At 42.9% G+C, this 15,461-nt stretch overlaps 1 protein-coding gene across 1 annotated transcript; it reads left to right on the top strand.

Moving 5' to 3' along the window:
- The first annotated feature begins 14,346 nt into the window (after positions 1–14,346).
- Positions 14,347–15,276, top strand: LOC140896741 (olfactory receptor 6F1-like). Its single transcript, XM_073308789.1, has one exon. It carries the CDS (start codon positions 14,347–14,349, stop codon positions 15,274–15,276), a length of 930 nt encoding a protein of 309 aa, XP_073164890.1.
- The last annotated feature ends 185 nt before the right edge of the window (positions 15,277–15,461 follow it).

Below are 15,461 nucleotides of genomic sequence, written 5' to 3' on the forward strand. Positions count from 1 at the left end.
CCCCTTTCAGGTAGTTGAAAGCAGCTATCAAATCCCCCCTCATTCTTCTCTTCTGCAGGCTAAACAATCCCAGCTCCCTCAGCCTCTCCTCATAACTCATGTGTTCCAGTCCCCTAATCATTTTTGTTGCCCTTCGCTGGACTCTCTCCAATTTATCTACATCCTTCTTGAAGTGTGGGGCCCAAAACTGGACACAGTACTCCAGATGAGGCCTCACCAATGTCGAATAGAGGGGAACGATCATGTCCCTTGATCTGCTCGCTATGCCCCTACTTATACATCCCAAAATGCCATTGGCCTTCTTGGCAACAAGGGCACACTGCTGACTCATATCCAGCTTCTCGTCCACTGTCACCCCTAGGTCCTTTTCTGCAGAACTGCTGCCTAGCCATTCGGTCCCTAGTCTGTAGCTGTGCATTGGGTTCTTCCGTCCTAAGTGCAGGACCCTGCACTTATCCTTATTGAACCTCATCAGATTTCTTTTGGCCCAATCCTCCAATTTGTCTAGGTCTTTCTGTATCCTATCCCTGCCCTCCAGCGTATCTACCACTCCTCCCAGTTTAGTATCATCCGCAAATTTGCTGAGAGTGCAATCCACACCATTCTCCAGATCATTTATGAAGATATTGAACAAAACCAGCCCCAGGACCGACCCTTGGGGTACTCCACTTGATACCGGCTGCCAACTAGACATGGAGCCATTGATCACTACCCGTTGAGCCCGACAATCTAGCCAGCTTTCTACCCACCTTGTAGTGCATTCATCCAGCCCATACTTCCTTAACTTGCTGACAAGAATACTGTGGGAGACCGTGTCAAAAGCTTTGCTAAAGTCAAGAAACAATACATCCACTGCTTTCCCTTCATCCACAGAACCAGTAATCTCATCATAAAAGGCGATTAGATTAGTCAGGCATGACCTTCCCTTGGTGAATCCATGCTGGCTGTTCCTGATCACTTTCCTCTCATGCAAGTGCTTCAGGATTGATTCTTTGAGGACCTGCTCCATGATTTTTCCAGGGACTGAAGTGAGGCTGACTGGCCTGTAGTTCCCAGGATCCTCCTTCTTCCCTGTCTTTTACTGCTGCCCCCTGCTGGAGTCTATGGGCTCTGCTTAGTGTATATGTGTGCAGGGGCCTTTAGCTGCTGTCCCCTGTTGAAACCTGCAGCAGTGAGCCTTAGAGCCTGGATCTAAGAAATTGGACTCCTGCTATGGCACTGAAAAAATCTGCGTAGACATTTGGGCTCAGGATCTGAAGCCCATCCCCTCCCCAGGCTTCAGAGCCCGAGCTCCAGCCTGACATGAAATGACTGCAGAGCTGTTTTTAGTGTCGTAGCATGATTCCTGTGAGCCCAAGTCTGCAGACCCAGGCTCTGAGACTGGCTGTTAAAATGCAGTGCAGGCGTACCCTCCTTGGCCACCACTGTAGACTAGCGTGCCAACAGGACTGTGTGCATGCACACCCAGGACTGGAATCCTGGCGCGGGCGGAGCTGCAAGTCACAGCTGTGGTGCATTGAGAGAGCTCTGTGTGGGGAAGGGAGTGAGGGGGCAAGGCTAAATTTGACTATTTGTCAGCATTGCGTTTGGGGCAGGTGAGCCAGGAAAGATGGGGTTGTAACTCATGATTGTGATGTTTTGGTAGTGCTGGGAAGTGACTTGGGGCCGGGACTAGTAGGGGTATTACATGACAGGACTGAGATTCATCAGCACAGCTGTGAAGGGAACCAAGGACTGGGATAGCAGGGGGCTGTGGGTCAGGATTGAGGGGCACTGGCAGAGCTGAGGGGTGTGGGCAGGACAGCAAAGCCTGTCACAATCCAGGTACGTTGGCTGATCTGTCACTGAGACCTAGAATCCTGGAATTGCCTTTCACTCACTGCACCCGGGCCCTGCTGCTTCTGCTAACACAGTAGGAATCTCCGGTTTGTTTACATGTCAGTTTCACTGCAATCCACACCCCTGCCCACTACATCCCCTTGCTAGGTGAGATTCTGGTGGAATTTATGAATGAAGGGATCACCTTTCACAGGAGCTGGCCAAACTGGCTTGACCCCTTTCACTTTACACATCAGGGGGCTCCTTGCCACAGGAACAAACCTTCCCTTTCCTTTGTCTAACATTAATCGATGCCTCTGACTTTCCTTGCTAATCAGCCCCAATGGGACTGCTGCCGCGACTTGCATTTTCCAAAAGTGTTTCCATTCTAATGGCCTCCCACAGGACCCATTAAAATGACAAGTAACTTTGTTTCTGCCACTGGCCCTTAATTCCTTGAGAAGTTTGTCAGATCTCCAGGCAGTGCCCAGGTCTCAGCTAAGCAAAACATTTCTCAGAGTGCTGATTAAGACATGAGGATTTATAACAACCTGTGTGTCTTCCTGTAAATCCCTATAGAGTTGCTGGCTAGTTGGAGAGATTTCTCTTTAGTAGCTATGTTGCTAACGGGGATGATTTTAATGAGCACATAGTGAAGCAGGGTTTTTTAACTGATTATTATTTTTATCCTAAGCAAGAGTCAATGAAATTAACATGTTTCAGATGACACTACTCAGGGTTCCTTCACATTGGGAATCTGTCACTGCAGATCTGCTATCAGATCTATAGAAACAGCTGCACCCTTATGGACAAGCACTTTACACCCTTTGGACAGACTGTTTATTGCCACTTGTCTGGTCAGCTACCAGAGACCAGGACAGCCCCTGTTACAGTCTATCCCCTTGCCACTGATGCCCTTAGTAGAGTGTCACAATCATATTGCAAGCCCTTTGTCAGCTCCAATTCCCACCTGGTTTGCCTGTGAAATTAGCTGCACAGAGTCAGAACGAATATCCTTTAGTTACCAATAATCATGATATATTTTTTAATTCAGTTTAGTGTCCATGACTGAGAAATGTCATAGAATCATAGAAGATTATGGTTGGAAGAGATATCAGGAGATCATCTAGTGAGTCCAATCCCCTGCTCAAAGCAGGACCAACCCCAACTAAATCATCCCAGCCAGGTACTTAAAACCAATAAGGAAATGTCAGCAGCCCCTGATCACTGAAGTCCATTTCCCACAGGGATGGGCCAATTAGCAGTAGATAGATAGATAGAAGCAGGTGAATGTAAACACTATTAGACAAGTGGACAGAGAGATGATTAGACAGATGAACTGATGACATGGCAGATTAACAGAAGTGTAGATGGGCAATTAGAAACGAGAGATAATTGGATGGATAAAGCACAGGGGGAGGAAAAATGGACAGACATCTGGATGGACATATAGATAACAGGATGGATAATTAGGTGGATGAATAGATTGACAGATAATTGGACAGAGAGCAGTGAAAATACAATCTCTCTCTCTCTCTTTTTCTCTCTCTCTCTCTCTCTCACACACACACAGGATTGTCCCATCTGGCAATGTGCTTCAAAACTGATCAAAGGAGGTCATTTCTCTAGGTGAAAACTCAGATGACAGCACCCAGACCATGACTGTCTTCCCTTAACCTGTTTTCTGAGCCTGCCAGTAAAAAGGCCAATTGGTATTATACATGGGTGCTGTGATTTTCATGTGGGCACAGATCCACTAATAACTAATGACTGACATAGGTTGTGAAATTCAGCTCTGGATCCTGAGTCTCTCAAAGATAATTGAGGGTGTTAATTGGCGATTCCTGTGTTAGACCTTGATGTCCAGGTAACTTCATTCAGGCCCATTGCTGCTATGAATTTGATGGGTAGCATCAAGTGATGGACAGAGAGGCCTGGTCAGAGCTGTAAGATAATTGCAATGTCCAACTTCTGCCACAAATATTAATTGAGTGTTCATTCCTACCACACATATACCCAGGAGGATGGACACAGAGCAATGGTATACATAGATACAGATAGAGTTAGACACCTGACCTCCCTATGTGCTTATGTAAACCCAATAGGCACCCATCTGCATTTTTAGGTGCCTAAATACCTTTGCAAATCTGGCCCTAACTCCCTTTGATTCCTTTGAAAATCCCAGGCCACAGGCTCCATCCAATGATCACTGAATGAACTGGCGTCTTTCCATAGACTTCAGTAGGATTAGGCCCCAACAGAGGTGTTAGCCAATACATATAAGTTGTGAATATCATACACCACATCAAGGGTATTATGCACACTGTATTAATGTAATATACATTGTATCTATGAGCCATTGACTATAAGTGTTGGGAAGTTATGTTAACTGTATGTATTATGCTCTTCCCACAATTCTGCTCGCTCACATCGAATTTGGAAAACTGAAGCCAGCTTTGGCATTAGGAAATAGGAAGCCTGTCAAAGCCAACAACTTTGTCCTACACCAGGTTGGGATGAATCTCTGCTCCTAACTGGTTTAGCATTTAGTATCCGAAAGAGAGATTAGACAAATACAGAACAAAGCAGCAAGTTTAGGAACAGTTACACACTAGTGGGATGGATTTTAGTGTTGAGTAAAGAGCTTTGTAATTTGTATAATTGTACCATAAATGCTGCCAGCTGGAATGCATCTCTTGAAGCACACCTTCTGTATAAGGTGAACATGCTGCGAGAATATGCTTCCGGGAAGGAGGGTATAAGTATGTCTTCTTTTTGTATTGTACTGCTTTGACTTTAGACAATACATTTAGCTCTGATTGGTTATTTGGTCTCTTGAACATTTTTAAGACTGAGCCATGTGTGTAGTCGGCTACACCTCTGTGTCAGTAGACGTGTGATGGTCATGAACATTTGAAGCTACCTATTCCAACTATAGGTAGGGTGAATGGCTGACAGTGAGTCAAAATGGGGTTGATTCTCAGTTCTGTCATTGAACCACCTTGTGTCTCAGTGCACACATGTTGCAGATGAGAGAAAATAACATGGAGATTTGTTGCGTAAGTCAGTTTTTCAAAATAATTGAAGGGGTTTGGTGCCCAAATCCCCCATTGACAGTCAATCGGATTAGGGTGCTTAACTCCTTTATGTCCCTTTCCTAGGGTGACCAAATTACCTCGTATTGAAGTTAAGCTTACTGGCCTCTAATTGCCAGGATTGCCACTGGAGCCTTTTTTAAAAATAAATGATGCCACATTAGCTATCCTCTAGCATCCAGAATGGAAGCTGATTTAAGTGATTGGTTACATATCACAGTTGCAGAGTAGTAGCCGTGTTAGTCTGTATTTGCAAAAAGAAAAGGAGGATTTGTGGCACCTTAGAGACTAACCAATTTATTTGAGCATAAGCTTTTGTGAGCTAGTTAGTAGTTCTGCAATTTCATATTTGAGTTCCTTCAGAACTCTTGGGTGAATCCCATCTGGTCCTGGTGATTTATTACTGTCTAATTTAACAATTTGTTCGAAAACCTCCTCTGCTGACAGCTCAATCTGGGACAATTCCTCAGATCTGTTACTGAAAAAGAATGGCTCAGGAGTGGAAATCTCCCTCACATCCTCTGCAGTGAAGACCGAAGAAAAGAATTCATTTAGATTCTCTGAAGTGGCTTTATCATCCTTGAGTGGTCCCATTGATTGTTTGGCAGCCTTCCTGCTTCTGATGTACTTAATTTTTTTAATTTTTTTTTTTTTGCTATTGGTTTTTGAGTCTTTTGCTAGTTGCTCTTCAAATTCTTTTTTGGCCTGCCTAATTAAACTTTTACACTTGACTTGCCAGAGTTCATGCGCCTTTCTATTTTCCTCAGCAGGATTTAACTCCCAATGTTTAAAGGATGACTTTTTGCCTCTGATTTCTTCTTTTACTTTATTGTTTAGCTATGGTGGCACTTTTTTGGTCCTCTATTTTATTTTATTTTTTTAATTTGGTGTATGCATTCAATTTGAGTTGTATTATGGTGTTTATAAAAAGTTTTCCTGCCTTTGATGGGGTGTACCAGGTTCTTTGAGTTCCCCTGCTGGAGGCCTTGTGGTCCTGCAACACCCCAGAAAAGGAACGGTGAAGATAGGTCCTGCACGCTTGCCTAAAAAGACTGCAGGGAAGTAGCCAATTAGAGCATAGCAAACTCAGTTAAAAAGAGCTGCAGGGCCTGAGAAGATCTGGTGCTGGCTGGGACCAGAAGGGGGAGGAAGGACTGTAAGGCTGAGAAACTCTCTGGACAAAGAGGTTTGGAAGAGACCCTGCTCAAGCAGGGAACAGACAGAGAAACTTGAGGTACAGATGAAGAGGGAGGGATTACGTGGGAAGTGGCCCAGGGAATACCAGCAGCAATGGAGTTAAAGGAAGCAGCATGTGCCTGGTTCTGTGGATGAAGGGAAAGCGGTGGATGTGTTGTTCCTTGACTTTAGCAAAGCTTTTGACACTGTCTCCCCCAGTATTTTTGTCAGCAAGTTAAAGAAGTATGGGCTGGATGAATGCACTATAAGGTGGGTAGAAAGTTGGCTAGATTGTCGGGCTCAACGGGTAGTGATCAATGGCTCCATGTCTAGTTGGCAGCCAGTATCAAGCGGAGTGCCCCAAAGGTCGGTCCCTGGGCCGGTTTTGTTCAATATCTTCATAAATGATCTGGAGGATGGTGTGGATTGCACCCTCAGCAAGTTTGCAGACAACACTAAACTGGGAGGAGTGGTAGATACGCTGGAGGGTAGGAATAGGATACAGAGGGACCTAGAAAAATTGGAGGATTGGGCCAAAAGAAATCTGATGAGGTTCAACAAGGACAAGTGCAGAGTCCTGCACTTAGGACGGAAGAATCCCATGCACTGCTACAGACTAGGGACCTAATGGCTCGGCAGCAGTTCTGCAGAAAAGGACCTAGGGGTTACAGTGGATGAGAAGCTGGATATGAGTCAACAGTGTGCCCTTGTTGCTAAGAAGGCCAATGGTATTTTGGGATGTATAAGTAGGGGCATTGCCAGCAGATCGAGGGACGTGATTGTTCCCCTCTATTCGACATTGGTGAAGCCTCCTCTGGAGTACTGTGTCCAGTTTTGGACCCCACACTACAAGAAGGATGTGGAAAAACTGGAAAATGTCCAGTGGAGGGCAACAAAATTGATTAGGGGACTGGAACACATAACTTATGAGGAGAGGCTGAGGGAACTGGGATTGTTTAGTCTACAGAAGAGAAGAATGAGAGGGGATTTGATAGCTGCTTTCAACTACTTGAAAGGGGGTTCCAAAGAGGATGGATCTAGACTATTCTCAGTGGTAGCGGATGACAGGACAAAGAGTAATGGTCTCAAGTTGCAGTGCAGGAGATTTAGGTTGGATATTAGGAAAAACTTTTTCACTAGGAGGGTGGTGAAACACTGGAATGTGTTACCTAGGGAAGTTGTGGAATCTCCTTCCTTGGAAGTTTTTAAGGTCAGGCTTGACAAAGCCCTGGCTGGGATGATTTAATTGGGGATCGGTCCTGCTTTGAGCAGGGGGTTGGACTAGATGACCTCCTGAGGTCCCTATGATTCTATGATTCTATTTGTAGGATCCTGGGTTGGGACACAGATTAATGGAAGGGCCCAGATCCCCTTGCTGGCTACTGGCAAAGTGGCCAAAGTCCCAAGAGGGGTCAAGTTTCAAGCTTGAATTTAAAGGGTTCTAGGATGGTGCAGAAGATCCTGCAGAGGGCCAAGCATTTGTTGAACTTTGTTACCCCAGGAAGGGGACTGAACTTGAAGGAGTGACCTGGAGGGAGAGCTGAGACAAAAAGAACCATTAAAGGCCAGGAGTCTCCAGGGAGAAAGCTCAGGGGACACTGCTATATAACAGCGCAGCACAGACTTAAAGCTAGCCCAGAAGGGGCTGAGGACTGAGCCCAGAAAGAGGGCTAAAGACTCTAAGAAGAGCACAGGAACAGGCTCTGTCAGGCCTTTTACCCTGGAAGGGGTTTATTAGTGCATTGAGACTGTGTGTGACTTGGCTGAAGGGCTGGGCCACTGAAGACCCACCTGAGCAGTTTAACAGTCAACAGAGGGATCGAGAAGTAGAGAGAGTGTACAGGTTTTAACCGAACGAACAGGAAGTGCTCATGAGAGGTGTGTCCCCCATCACAATGTCATTGCAGGCATTTCACTTTTGTGACTGTACCTTTTAATTTCCATTTAACTAGCCTCCTCATTTTTGTTTAGTTCCCTTTCCTGAAGTTAAAGGCTACTGTGGTGGGCTTTTTTGGTATTCCCCACCATCCCCACAAGGATGTTAAATTTAATTATATTATGGTTGCTATTACCAAGTGGTTCAGCTATATCCACTTCTTGGATCAGATCGTGTTCTCCACGTAGAACAAAATCAAGAATTGCCTCTCCCCTTCTGGGTTCCAGGACACTGAATAGGAGTCAAGAATGTGATGCAGTTACAAACTATGCTAATAACATTTGGGGCTGTATTAACAGGAGTATTGTATGGAAGACATGGGAGGCCATTGTTCCATTCTACTCGGCACTGATGAGGCCTCAGCTGGAGTAGAATAATATAATCTCAGGGTCGGAAGGGACCTCAGGAGGTCATCCAGTCCAAACCCCTGCTCAAAGCCGCACGAATCCCCAACTAAATCATCCCAGCCAGTGCTTTGTCAAGCCTGACCTTAAAAACTCCTAAGGAAGGAGATTCCACCAACTCCCTAGGTAGTAACCCATTCCAGTGCTTCACCACCCTCATCGCAGTCCCAAACTGACCAAAGGAAGGGGGGTGACTCACTTGAGAGTCCAACAGATCCTTGTTGCTGCCTAGGCCAGTGTCCTTTGTTCCTGTGAGGCTGGGCTGGGTTTGTCCCATACATGCCCTGATGAGGTGTGAACTGCTCCTCTGCTCTTGGAGAGTTTTTGCCTGGGCTTGTTTTAAGCCATGAGTACATGTTTTTAGCCTCATAACTATATACATGAAATTACAACCTATAACATCACTATAACATTACTATAACAACAATGCTCAGTGCATCATGAACCTTCCGAAGACACCTGACATGACAAACTTTGCATTGGATACCACACAATCATTTTATAACAATGAACATGGGGTGTACGGAGTTCCCATGAGGTACAGAACGTTACACCAACATTTCTATAATTCTATGATTTAGGGTCCATATTTGAAAATGAAATATTTTTGTTTCAATTTAAAATTTGGAAAGAAAAAAATGATTTTTATGTCATATCTAACTTAAATAGACAGTTTTGATTTTTGCCACCAGAAATTTGAGATTTTTGTCAGAATTGATGTTTTCCTGTGGCAAATTTTGAGTTAAACAAAAACACATTTTCTGGTGTTATAACTTTTTATGTGTGGGGGGAGGAATAGCCACCTCTTCTTGGCTACCTCTTTGGCCTCCTGTTGGATCTAGGCAGGGAATAACCTCAGGGTCTTTCCTCAACCCTCATCTTCTAAAGACTGATACCAGAACCTCCATAGTCTCCAGCAGGTAGTCACATAACACTTGGTTAGCTGGCTTAAACTTCATAATATGCTTTGTCTGGAGACTACAACTCCTAGCAACCTCTGGGGTTAAATTGCTACATCCGTGACACACAAATGTGCTGACCTTTCTACACAAGATGCCCACTTCTGTGTTACCTCCTGCTAGGCATTGGGGTTAAAATTCTGAAAAGCACCAAAGGGATTTTGGTGCTTAAATCCCATTTCAAAAGTTTCTTAGGGCCAGAGTTTTAAAGGTATTTAGGCACCTGGTGGGATTTTCAAAAGCACCTGGTTTCAACAGGCGTTAGGTGCCTACATGCCTTTGGAACACCCACTAGTACCTAAATCCCTTTAAAAATCTTACCCTTGCTAGATCTTCAAAGCTATTTAGGCTTTGAAAATTGCAGGTAGATGTCTTGAGGGATTCAAAAAAGCACTTAAGCAAGTTAGACACCTAACTCCTACTGCCTTCAATGGGGTTAGGCACCTAAATCCCTTTAAAAATCTGGCCTTTAGACACTTGTCCCCATTTTACCATCTGTTTCAGATACACAGCTCCAAGGCACAATTCTTCCCTGATTCGCTAGACATGGTGCAGCTTAATTTCCTCGTTACAGGAGTGCTCTATATCTATATATATTGAAGTGGAGAATAGATTAGGTGCCCATAGATGGTGTCACATATATGAAGCATATTTCCTTAGTTTTGTAGGACCAATAAAATTCATTGTTGGGGTTTCCTCTGTCCAGTTCTTTGTATCGAGCAAGTGGAATGGGTCAATTTTTGGCATTTGCCATTACTTTACAGCTGGGAAATGAGGATGGGTGGGGGTGGGGTCTTAAGTAACACACCAAAGCTCCCAATGTTAAGCAAGTATTTGGCAAAGACAGGACTAGAACGCTGGTCTTCAGGCTACCAGTACTGTGCTTTCACCAGGTGACCAGCCTGACTCAGCAGGCACATTCTAAGGAAATCTGTGAAATTCTGTTGAGATCAAATATCCCCAGTGCGCTGGGGAGGTGGAACAGAGTACAAAACCAACTCTTCATGCAGCCAGTGTGAACTGCAGCTCATTAGCAAGGTAGGTAGGGGTAAAGCCAGTTGGGTGGTGATGGAAAGAGAATCCCACCAATCTCAAAATCTACAGCATTTTTCTGAGTCTTTTGGTTTTGAAGAGACAGATTCTCATTTGTACTAACAACACTTCACACCACTCTGGCAGTAGAATGGGAGCTTAAAACTGGAATGAATCATACATGTCACACTCATTTTAAACCCCTTTATACTGCTACAGTGGTGGCCTTGATGTAAATATGAACCAGGTGTGAAATATTCCTCTATTTAATATATATTTAGGTTGGGGAGGGGGGAGGAAAGGAAGATATATCACCCTTTGATGCACCATTTTCCAGCAGGCATGCTATTGTGTGTCATCCGGAGAAAAAAAGATTGTGAAAGAAAGGAGTTTGTGTTGACAGGTTGCACTAGAAGACATGGTAAGTTAGAACCACAAGAGAGCTACAGCCTATCCTGCAATTATCGTTTAAAGTAACTGTATTGTGAAATAGGTTAGCCATTCTTTATAATGAGCTACCTGAAAATTGCCATTCAAAAAGTTTGCTTCCTTGAGGAGTCAACACACCTGTACTGAAAGAATCAGTGTATCTTTTTCCTTTTTTTAATCTAGTGTAAAATCTAGGATGAATAAAAGGACATAGTATTTTTTTGTAAATTTTATAACCAATAGAGCCAGTTGGTAAATTATTGTTTTACTTCCAAAAAATTTTCAAATATAAAAATATTTTCATTTTTACCCATTATTCTTTTATTTTGTCCAGGTTTTTCTCAAAGAAAACCAAAAAGTTTTCAGTTAACCAAAAGTTAAACATGTTCTTTAGTCACCAAAAAAGTCTTGTTTTCATGAAAATCCCACCAAAATTTTATTTATTTACTTGCAAAAATCTGTTTAATCAAAAAGTAAATATTCATTGAAAAAAGGTGTTGAGGGAAATTTTGCTAGCAGCTGTAATACATTAACCTGTTAGTCTCTAAGGTGCCACAAGTACTCCTTTTCTTTTTACATTAACCTGTGGAATTTATTAGTATAGTAACTTTACTGAGGGAAATATAAAATGATAGGTAGATGGATAGGCAGGTAGGTAGATAGACCTATTTCCAATCAGTGCACAGAAGTGGGAATATCAGCTCTCATGTTCTATCCTCAGCTGTCTCCGTGATTTGAACAGATCATTTCCCATCCCTGTTTTAGTTTCCGCACCTATAAAAAGGGAAAGCCCACACCATTCACTCCTTAAAGCAGGTCTTTAGTGTGAAAGGCTTGTTGTGTGTATTAATAGCCATGCTTTGCAGATGTAAAGATCTGCACAAGTGCTAAATATTGTTAGCCGTGCAAGAATAAATTCAAATTAAAATGGAGATGGTGGGCATTACAACTAGGATTTTCAAAGAAGCATGAGGGGTTAGTGTCCTAGCTTCTATTGCACTAACTCCCTCTGACCCATTGGAAAATACCAGGCTACAATGACTATCAATAATTCTTTCTTTCTTCTAAAAACAGATGGCTGTCTCGGTTCAGGCAAGAATATCCTTTGTACAATGTAGCAGAAATACCTAGAGTTGTAGGGTGGGTTATACGTTGTTCCTTAAGCATTTGGCATTGGGCAGTGATTGGAACATGATTCCTAACTAATTAGACTATTGTTCTAGTCTAGCCCAGGCTGTAAGGGTTTGAATGAAAGCTGAGTCCAGGGGAGGTGAGTGAAAGAGGAGGGTTGTTATGTGGAAGGGAAATGGGATGCAACTTTACTGTATTTCTGGGAAACTGTTTCTTTGTCATTTGTTTCCACCTGTCTGTCTGGCTTGTCTTTTACATTGTAAGCTTTTCAGAGGAGGGAAAGTCTTCTGTGCTATGTTAGTGCAGTGCTCGGAGCAATGGGGTCCCAACCCTAGCTGGGACCTTAAGGTTCTAACAGAAGACACAAAATATTTAATAAACTTAATTTCTGTAGTTATTTACACCAGCTGAGTGTCTGGCACATTGATTACAATGGAGCTAAGTTGATTCACACCAGCTGATGATTTGACTGTAACTTGAAGTCTTTAAATCAAAATCAAGGACGTCAGTAAGTCAGCCAAAGGTTACTGTCTATAACAGGAGTGGGTGGGCGAGGTTCTATGACCGGCAATGTGCAGAAGATCAGACTAGATGATCATAATGGTAGGTTCTGGCCTTAAAGTCTATGAGACTAGAGCTGGTTGAATTTTTAGGGATGAATATTTTATTCACAAAAATAATGATGTATTGGGACAACCAAAACTATTCATGAATTCAGGTTGAATTCATGGAATATCTTTGGTCAAAAAAAGAGGAAAACACTGAAAAATTTCATACTGACATTTTCAAATGAAACAGTTTCACTTTTTTTCTAAAGGACATTTTGTTTAGAAATTTAGCTAGATTTATCAAAAACAATTAAACAGTGTGAAAAAAATTCCCAAAGATTAAACAAAATAAAATAAAATATTTTTGGCTGTACAAAATATTTTGTTTCACCTGTAACCATTTTTTTTTTTAGTTTTTCATTTCAGCGAGAAAAGCTGGAAAAAATACATCTTGGGTTGATCTGAAATGAATTTTTCTTTTTTAAATTTGGCATTTTGGCCACCAAAATGAAACATCAGTCATTCACTCAGCTCTAGATTTGATCACTGATTTGTTGCACATTTCATTAGGGATATGTTGCCTACTGGTTAGAGCGGGGAGGGCTCATACTGTCTGGTTTCATTCTCCTCACTGCAGTTTTAAATCTGGACAAAACATTTGGTGGCAAAAATGTCAGTGTCAGTGAGTTCAATGATGTCAAGGCTCTTGCAAACGCTCACCTGTATAACACCAGGTGTGTGGTTTTGTTTAAAATAACCCTGGATAACTGTGGGTCTAAAAGCAGCTTTGCACATCCTTCCAATATCAGTCAGTGGACAGAAGCTGCATTTGCAAACATAACCAGCATTTAAAGTACATCCAAAGAAACCCTCTGATGAAATGAGATGATGAATGGCTGGAATCCCCGATAAACTAAGCAGTCCCTACTGCCACGGGCAGCAACCTCTCATCTGTACTGCTCGGCAGCTTGTAAGACCTGAGCGATTTTTATACCTTAAGAATATCTAGACATGCACACACACAGCTACTTGGTATTGATGCCTGCTATAATGCTTGTTTCTGCCTGCTACTCCTAGGTGGGAGATAGCAGGGAGTAAGTCTGTTTCCAAGGTCTGAGATTTTGACAGTCGCCTAATAGTGCTAGGAATTAGGGCCCCCGATATCTGTTGTTTATAGGACCTGTAGGACCTTTTATAGTTGACAATTAACCAGACATATGTTACAGCTGTCATCTTGGTTGACTCCAGTGATTGAACCAAGGACCTGCATAAGTAAAGCCATGAATGCCTATATTTTGAGTGAAAGAACCAGGGATTTCTAGCTGGGCCTGTGACAGACTCATAAACTCTGCAGCTTGGGCACAGATAGGTATTCATAAAATGCACTAATCAGTGGATTAGTTGCACACAGACTAGTTGTTTTTGGTGAGTACTTTACTATTTGATGCTACTCCAGGACCATGAAGATCTGTGTGCCATGAAGATCTGTTTTTAAGACAGAGATCTAGTTATATGTTATGTGATTGTCAAAAACAGGGGCCTAAAATATTTAGGCAACAGTTCCTATTGTAATTGGGTGCCAAAATTGGGTACCTATTGGGTACTGGGTGCCAAGCTCCCTTAGGATCCATTGACAGTTCCATCCAGGGACAATAAAACACCCATCATTCTAGTGTTGAAATACTTGTCAAAGATCAAGCCCTTATAAAGCCCAGTTGTCTAACTAAAATGAGCTCTATATGACAAAATTTGACTATGGGTTTAACTGTCTTTCTTTTATGGGTCCATTTATTCCATCAGGTGAAACTCCCAGTATCAATGAGCAAGGAAAATCACACCAGAGTGAAGGAATTCATCCTTCTGGGATTCCCTGGGTCTCAGTATTTGCAGCTGTCCCTCTTCATACTCTTCCTCTTCATGTATGTCCTGATCATCACTGGTAATGTGGCCATCATCTTCCTAGTCAGGACCCACAGATGCCTTCAAACCCCCATGTACTACTTCCTCTGCAACTTTGCCTTCCTGGAGATCTGGTTCACCACAGCCTGTGTCCCTAAGACTCTAGCCAATCTTGTGTCCCAAAGCAAATCCATCTCCTTCACCAGCTGCCTTCTGCAGATGTATTTTGTCTTCTCCTTTGGCTGCACAGAATACTTCCTCTTGGCTGTCATGGCCTATGACCGCTATCTGGCCATTTGCTACCCATTGCATTATAACGCTATTATGAGCAGCACTCTCTCTGTTCAGCTGGCCCTTAGCTCTTGGGTGGGTGGTTTCCTGGTTATTTCTGTGCCAGCAGCTCTGATTGCCAGATTGTCCTTCTGTGGCCCAAATGTCATCAATCACTTCTTTTGTGACATATCTCCCTGGATAATTCTCTCCTGCACTGACACCTACCTTGTTGAGGTGGTCTGTTTCATCATGTTTGCCATCGTCATCCTAGGGTCCTGTGTGATAACCCTGGTATCCTACATTTATATCATCTCCACCATCTTGAAAATCCCCTCAGCACAAGGTCGGCAAAGGGCCTTTTCCACCTGCTCTTCCCACCTCACAGTTGTGATTATATGGTACGGATCCACTGTTTTTCTACATGTTAAACCATCCATAGAGATCTCATTGGAACTGACCAAAATAGTCACCATCTTGAACACAATTGTGACTCCATTGCTAAATCCTTTCATCTACACATTGAGAAACAAAGAGGTCACAGAGATCTTGAAAAAGGTATTCAGTGGGGGGACTTGAAGTCATTGTAAGATGTCCTGATGGTCACTGATTGTAGTAGAAAACATGGAAAGAGACAATGTCAATTACTTTAATAATCTATCAAAGCCTTAGAAAAGTTACTAGGGTCACGTTAAACTCATGTAAAAGTATCATCAAAAACATCACATAAAACTTCTGGATATGTAACTTTTTATTAGTAGTAG

This window comes from Lepidochelys kempii, chromosome 13 (genome assembly GCF_965140285.1).
Source record: "Lepidochelys kempii isolate rLepKem1 chromosome 13, rLepKem1.hap1, whole genome shotgun sequence".
Lineage (NCBI taxonomy): Eukaryota > Metazoa > Chordata > Testudines > Cheloniidae > Lepidochelys > Lepidochelys kempii.